Genomic DNA, 8,993 nt, shown 5'->3' with positions numbered 1-8,993 from the left:
GTTCCATCAATGCTTCACTCTTACACACAACCTTAATTACTTCACTATTAAAAAAATTTCTTTTCAAGATCTCATCCAACTTTTGTCTGCCAAAAATAAAACCCAAATTATTAAATTTAGTCTACGATTTTTTTTTGTCTAATATTTCAATAAGTCATATTTTTTAGTGTTATACCAGACGCCATCACTCTTGACGACGTCAGTAATTGAGACAGTTATTAGTTGTTTCGTTGAATCTTTTACCAAATTATAAAACCCATTCGTCACCTCACAGAGGCTGAAGTCTTCCTCAAATAATATTTTTCTTTCCTAGTTGCATGTGTGAATATATATATATATATACATATATATATATATATATATATATATATATATATATATATATATATATATATATATATATATATACATACATACATAATATACATTATGAATTCCGCCAACTACAACCATCACCTGCTGGTTGTGATTTATTGTATACCTCTTCAAGTCCTTCTTGAGTACTTGGCCCTTTACCCAACTCCCCAGTTTCTTGCGTTATCCTTCAAATCTTCTTACTTCGGTATTAAGTCATATCTATTATTAAATGTGTTTGAGACTTATATATCCATGAAAAAGTCATAGACATAGCTTGAAATCGTTGAATTAAGTACATTGGTTGTGGAAAGGGATGGCTGTTTCCTCAGGTGTGGGTTATCAGACCTTGTGTACCACTAACAATTACCACTAACACAACTAACTCTGCTTCTAATAAAATAGAGACGTCAAGTGACGCAAGACTGCACATCGACCAGAAAAGATGTTTGTGCATGAATGTGTGTGTATGTGTGTGTGTGTGTGTGTGTGTGTGTTCGATCAGTCAAACGGATCCTGTGTAGAAATCTGCCCTGGAGACGTGACTAGTGCAGTCAGTAGTAATCAGTGTTTTATGGGCTGATCTGGAGCAGTACCTCGCTCACACCTGTCACTGTCGTCAGCAACGACCTCGTATTACACAATCCACCACAAAAAAAAAATATGTAATGTAACCGGAGGATCCTCCAAAGTCTTTTAAACAAATTATTAGCATAGTGTAAAAGTCATGTACGTATTTTCGTGTGGCTGGTTAAGGAAGGCTCCTGGATTTCGAGTCAGCTACCCACACTGATAAACTTTTCTCTCTCTCCTATGTGCTGGTTATTTGTGTATAGGAGTGATTGTACTCCACAAGTCTGTAGACGCAACATATAGAAACGTCTTCACTTTGTATGCACCCTGATGAGTATATTCTTATTGTTGTGTACACATTGAGAGCCGTAGTCCATGTAAATTTGCTGGTGTACGGTTGAGATGAAGCCTGGTATTTGTGCAGTTTATAGGCCTTACACTTGATAAACCAACCAGTAGTAAATCCACCAACAAATCTTATGATCTAATATTGATCTTTTACGGGGCGGCGCCAGCAGAAAGCTTCGGTCAAATGACTTACAGCTCCACTGACCAGGTCAACACCGGCGTCACCTGAATTTTTCCTGATGGCAAAAGTGGTCTGATGGTAGGGAAATGCCAGAAAAATTCCTAATAACTTTCCAAATTTTTGCTTGTATGTGTGTTGGCTGAGTCATTTTATGAATACCAATACTTATTTTTAATAATGGTTCAGTGTCAGCAGAACACAAACAATATTTGCTAAGGCATTTAAAGTCCTGATAAACATTGTTTATCAGGACGATAATGACATCTGATGATACACAAGGTATCTTGTGTGTCTCTTGTTGCTCATATATAGCAACACACGTCTTATAAACTCAAGTAATATTACTGTTTATTAAGTATTTCAGCATTCCTCTGAATGACATCCAACTATTTCACGTAATTTATCCCTTTATCGTCGACTGTGTCAGTCACTTAACAACAAATACTTCCCATTAGCTGTCACTTGCGTCCACTTTACATTAATGTTTCAGACAGATTTTGAGAGCTCATGAATGGGGATATAAACCGTCTTGTATGAAACGGTAAACTGTAATTTCGCTTATTGCAACAACAGCCCGATGGGTCTGTCATTGTTTTAAGAATTTAAGTTCCTTTAAAAAATATTTGAAGCATCAGTCTAAACAATTCAAAGTGGATAAAAGGAGCAAAAAATATGTTTGTTAGCAAAAAAAATGAAATAAATACCCTTCAAACAGTACGTTTTTCTCGTTATTTGTATATCTCCTTTAATGGCTTTCTCAGCCTGAACATTGCACTGACTGACAAAATCTGAGTAGGTGTAGCAGTAGTATACTGTAGATGAGGAATTAAACACATGTGCAACATCCGGGTATCTTTATTTGAAGATGTTTCGCCAATCAGTTGCTTGATCATGTCAATACATAGATGATATTCAGTGAAAGTCGGAAGTAAAACAATCAGTCCCTCAGCTTTCACAACTATACACAAGACAGAAGTTGGAGAAATTATTCCCTCAGCCTGGAAACCGGCTGAGGTTGCCAGGTTTGTGGGTACTGTATACTGTAGACCTGCCCTTAATGGAGACTGTAATTCGTGTTCTGTCTTTACCTCCACAGTTAAAGAAACACGAGGGTTTTTACCTCTTCAGTTAATGTGGTGACGAGCAGATTTTGACGCAGCATCAGTGCAGCTTACAATGTTATAAAACTAAAATGAGAAACCAATAATATCAGTGTAATAGTAACCAGAATGTCCGCTTCAGTATCACTCATATAATAGCTTCGCAATCCCACACTAATGACTGAATGTGAAGAGGCTTCAGACTATTTGGTACGACTGACACTCCTGACAGTCCTGCTGCAGTAAGGCTGCCCATCAACAAAGCTAAAACTTTATAAACCTGTTTAACGGTGGCATGTTGGCTGGGAGTGAGGGGTCCCTAAGCTCCACCTGCCTTCCACGCCGAATGTACTCACATATTTGACCTAGCTCAGTTAACTGGTAACACCAGCCCTAACAGCTGTCCCCCACAACTTTACCCCAGCTAACCGTTAACAATACTCCGGCCAGCAGTCCCCCACAACTTTACCCTCGCTAACTGTTAACAACACTCCAGCCAGCAGTTCCCCTACAAATTTACCCCCGCTAACTGTTAACAACACTCCAGCCAGCAGTCCCCCACAACTCTAGATGTCCTCTCTTTCCAGGAGTTCAATGAGTTCAGACAAAAATGCGGAATGCTCTGGAGCTATGACTGGGTGTCAATCCCTCTAGTGTACACTCAGGTAGGGTAATCACCAAACAGCATTCCAAACTTCCATGGGCCATGCCGCATACCTGCCCTACCGACTTTCCCCTTTTATTACAGGAGTTTCTCGAATTTCGAGCCAAATGTGGCTTGCTCTGGTGTTACGATTGGGTGAGCATCCCGCTGGTGTACACACAGGTACTGTAGGCTCGCTCATTAATCACTGCCGGGCCTAATATAAGACCCTGTGGTTACCCCTGCAAACAACGGCTCTCCCCTCCTTCACTAGCCATAAATGTCCCCTTGACTCCCTCATAACCACCATCCATGAACCACTCACAGTGTTGTTTACCTCTTACAGAGCTTCTCGTGGGCTTCTTGTCTCAGTAGACACTCCCAGTGCCTCGGTGTGCCTATTGAGGTTATCCTGTAGTCCCTGGAGACAACTTCCCTGATCCGAAATGTTTCAGTCCTGTGCCCTCAGGTATTCGCTCTGGAATAAAGTGCTAGGTCCTCCTGGTACAGGTGTTGGTCCCTACGTCCCAGTTTGGCACAGAGATCCAGGTAGCATTCATTCCCATCAATCGCCTAACCGTGGCTTCCAGTACCATCAACTGGAAGTCTCCTCTCAGTCTACCAGTACAACGTCGGTTGAAAGAAGGGAATGTGTGGGCAGTTGTAAAAGGAAAGTTTGTAAAAAATTATATAAATAATAGAGAAATTGAAAGCTGATGCAGAGATGTTGCAATATGATGACACGAGGATCTGGATAATTAAAGTGTTGTTTGTTGAGCTGCAGGATAAAGTAGACAGTACTACAATAACTCCCCTCACCCCTCCACTAACACCACCCCTTCACCAAAAGCACGCTCCATCACTCACCACCAGCACCCCTCCAACACCAGCACGTCCCGACCCCTCCACTACCAGCACGCCCCCACCACTCCACCACCCCTCCAACACCAGCACGCCCCCACCCGTCCACTACCAGCACGCCCCCACCACTCCACCACCCCTCCAACATCAGCACGCCCTAACTTTGTACCAGTAGCACGCCAAAAGCAGTACGCAACCAACACCAGCACTCCCCACACTACCAGCACGACCCCACCACTAGCACGCCCCCACCCCCAGCACGCCCCCACTATTACAAACACGCCCCCCACTATTGCCAGCACGCCCTTACCACCAGCACGCCCCCACCACCAGCACGCCTCCACTATTACAAGCACGCCCCCACTATTACCAGCACGCCCCCACTACCAGCACGCCCCTACAACCAGCACGTCCTCACCACCAGCACACCCTCACCACCAGCACACCCTCACCACCAGAACACCCCTCCACTTTCAGCACGCCCGCACCTCTCCACCAGCACTCCCACCCCCCTCCATCAGCACGCCCTCACCACCAGCACGTCCCCACCCCTCCACCACCAGCACGCCCGCACCCCTCCACCAGCACGCCCTCACCACCAGCACGTCCCCACCCCTCCACCACCACGCCCGCACCCCTCCACCAGCACGCCCACACCGCTCCACCACTAGCACGCCCAAACCTTTCCACCACCACCATGCTCACACCCCTCCACCAGCACGCGCACATCGTTCCAGCATCAGCACGCCCACACCCCTCCACCACCAGCATGCTTGCACCCCTCCACCTCCAGCACGCCCACATCCCTCCACCACCAGCACGCCCGCACCACTCCACCACCAGCACGCCCACGCCCCTCCGCCAGCACGCCTGTACCTCTCCACAACTAGCACGCCCGCACCCCTCCACCACCAGCTCCCACACCACCACCACCAGCTCCCACACCACCACCACCAGCTCCCACACCACCACCAGCTCCCACACCACCACCACCAGCTCCCACACCACCACCGGCTCCCACACCACCACCACCAGCTCCCACACCACCACCACCAGCTCCCACACCACCACCAGTTCCCACACCACCACCATCTCCCACACCACCACCATCTCTCACACCACCACCATCTCCCACACCACCACCAGCTCCCACACCACCACCAGTTCCCACACCACCACCATCTCCCACACCACTACCATCTCCCACACCACCACCATCTCCCACACCACCACCATCTCCCACACCATCACCATCTTCCACACCACCACCATCTCCCACACCACCACCATCTCCCACATCACCACCAGCTCCCACACCACCACCAGCTCCCACACCACCACCATCTCCCACACCACCACCATCTCCCACACCACCACCAGTTCCCACACCACCACCATCTCCCACACCACCACCATCTCCCACACCACCACCATCTCCAACACCACCACCATCTCCAACACCACCACCATCTCCCACACCACCACCATCTCCCACACCACCACCATCTCCCACACCACCACCGTCTCCCACACCACCACCAGCTCCCACACCACCACCAGCTCCCACCCCACCACCATCTCCCACACCACCACCAGCTCCCACACCACCACCATCTCCCACACCACCACCATTTCCCACACCACCACCGTCTCCCACACCACCACCAGCTCCCACACCACCACCAGCTCCCGCACCACCACCATCTCCCACACCACCACCATCTCCCACACCACTACCGTCTCCCACACCACCACCAGCTCCCACACCACCACCAGCTCCCACACCACCACCATTTCCCACACCACCACCAGCTCCCACACCACCACCAGTTCCCACACCACCACCATCTCCCAAACCAAAAACCATCTCCCACACCACCACCATCTCCCACACCACCACCATCTCCCACACCACCACTAGCTCCCACACCACCACCATCTCCCACACCACCACCATCTCCCACACCACCACCGTCTCCCACACCACCACCATCTCCCACACCACCACCAGCTCCCACACCACCACCAGCTCCCACACCACCACCATCTCCCACACCACCACCAGCTCCCACACCACCACCAGTTCCCACACCACCACCAACTCCCACACCACCACCAGCTCCCACACCACCACCATCTCCCACACCACCACCAGTTCCCACACCACCACCAGCTCCCACACCACCACCATCTCCCACACCACCACCATCTCCCACACCACCACCAGCTCCCACATCACCACCATCTCCCACACCACCACCAGCTCCCACACCACCACCATCTCCCACACCACCACCATCTCCCACACCACCACCAGCTCCCACACCACCACCATCTCCCACACCACCACCATCTCCCACACCACCACCATCTCCCACACCACCATCTCCCACACCACCACCATCTCCCACACCACCACCATCTCCCACACCACCACCATCTCCCACACCACCACCAGCTCCCACACCACCACCATCTCCCACACCACCACCATCTCCCACACCACCACCATCTCCCACACCACCACCAGCTCCCACACCACCACTCACACCACCACCATCTCCCACACCACCACCAGCTCCCACACCACCACCATCTCCCACACCACCACCATCTCCCACACCACCACCATCTCCCACACCACCACCATCTCCCACACCACCACCATCTCCCACACCACCACCATCTCCCACACCACCACCAGCTCCCACACCACCACCATCTCCATCTCCCACACCACCACCATCTCCCACACCACCACCAGCTCCCACACCACCACCATCTCCCACACCACCACCATCTCCCACACCACCACCATCTCCCACACCACCACCATCTCCCACACCACCACCATCTCCCACACCACCACCATCTCCCACACCACCACCATCTCCCACACCACCACCATCTCCCACACCACCACCAGCTCCCACACCACCACCATCTCCCACACCACCACCATCTCCCACACCACCACCATCTCCCACACCACCACCATCTCCCACACCACCATCTCCCACACCACCACCATCTCCCACACCACCACCATCTCCCACACCACCACCAGCTCCCACACCACCACCCTCTCCCACACCACACCATCTCACACATCTCCCACATCTCCACCATCTCCCACACCACCACCATCTCCCACACCACCACCATCTCCCACACCACCACCATCTCCCACACCACCACCATCTCCCACACCACCACCATCTCCCACACCACCACCATCTCCCACACCACCACCATCTCCCACACCACCACCATCTCCCACACCACCACCATCTCCCACACCACCACCATCTCCCACACCACCACCAGCTCCCACACCACCACCATCTCCCACACCACCACCATCTCCCACACCACCACCATCTCCCACACCACCACCATCTCCCACACCACCACCATCTCCCACACCACCACCATCTCCCACACCACCACCATCTCCCACACCACCACCAGCTCCCACACCACCACCATCTCCCACACCACCACCATCCCACACCACCACCATCCCAGACCACCACCCTCTCCCACACCACCACCATCTCCCACACCACCACCATCTCCCACACCACCACCATCTCCCACACCACCACCATCTCCCACACCACCACCATCTCCCACACCACCACCATCTCCCACACCACCACCATCTCCCACACCACCACCATCTCCCACACCACCACCATCTCACCATCTCCCACACCACCACCATCTCCCACACCACCACCATCTCCCACACCACCACCATCTCCCACACCACCACCATCTCCCACACCACCACCATCTCCCACACCACCACCATCTCCCACACCACCACCAGCTCCCACACCACCACCATCTCCCACACCACCACCATCTCCCACACCACCACCATCTCCCACACCACCACCATCTCCCACACCACCACCATCTCCCACACCACCACCATCTCCCACACCACCATCTCCCACACCACCACCATCTCCCACACCACCACCATCTCCCACACCACCACCAGCTCCCACACCACCACCATCTCCCACACCACCACCATCTCCCACACCACCACCATCTCCCACACCACCACCATCTCCCACACCACCACCATCTCCCACACCACCACCATCTCCCACACCACCACCATCTCCCACACCACCACCATATACCACACCACCACCATCTCCCACACCACACACATCTCCCACACCACCACCATCTCCCACACCACCACCATCTCCCACACCACCACCATCTCCCACACCACCACCATCTCCCACACCACCACCATCTCCCACACCACCACCAGCTCCCACACCACCACCATCTCCCACACCACCACCATCTCCCACACCACCACCATCTCCCACACCACCACCATCTCCCACACCACCACCATCTCCCACACCACCACCATCTCCCACACCACCACCATCTCCCACACCACCACCATCTCCCACACCACCACCATCTCCCACACCACCACCATCTCCCACACCACCACCATCTCCCACACCACCACCATCTCCCACACCACCACCATCTCCCACACCACCACCATCTCCCACACCACCACCAGCTCCCACACCACCACCATCTCCCACACCACCACCATCTCCCACACCACCACCATCTCCCACACCACCACCATCTCCCACACCACCACCATCTCCCACACCACCACCATCTCCCACACCACCACCATCTCCCACACCACCACCAGCTCCCACACCATCACCATCTCCCACACCACCACCAGCTCCCACACCACCACCAGTTCCCACACCACCACCATCTCCCACACCACCACCAGCTCCCACACCACCACCAGTTCCCACACCACCACCAGCTCCCACACCACCACCAGTTCCCACACCACCACCATCTCCCACACCACCACCAGCTCCCACACCACCACCATCTCCCACACCACCACCATCTC

General features: G+C 52.6%; 1 protein-coding gene across 6 annotated transcripts in view; it reads left to right on the top strand.

Annotated features, from left to right (window-relative positions):
• The window catches only part of LOC128688487 (bestrophin-2-like), a 237,144-nt gene that overhangs the window by 153,156 nt on the left and 74,995 nt on the right, over positions 1-8,993 (top strand). For 4 of the 6 annotated variants that reach the window (XM_070084534.1, XM_070084531.1, XM_070084530.1 and 1 more), the window contains exon 5: positions 3,144-3,221. The exons of 1 other annotated variant lie outside the window; for it this stretch is intronic. In XM_070084534.1, the coding sequence (XP_069940635.1) occupies positions 3,144-3,221 (78 nt within the window). Of the gene's footprint in view, positions 1-3,143; positions 3,222-3,304; positions 3,383-8,993 lie in introns of all 6 variants that reach the window. One more of the 6 variants, XM_070084532.1, reaches the window with a different exon arrangement.

Source organism: Cherax quadricarinatus, chromosome 13 (genome assembly GCF_038502225.1).
Source record: "Cherax quadricarinatus isolate ZL_2023a chromosome 13, ASM3850222v1, whole genome shotgun sequence".
Lineage (NCBI taxonomy): Eukaryota > Metazoa > Arthropoda > Malacostraca > Decapoda > Parastacidae > Cherax > Cherax quadricarinatus.
Note: the sequence above shows the minus strand (reverse complement) of the source record. Positions and strands in the feature narration are given on the sequence as shown.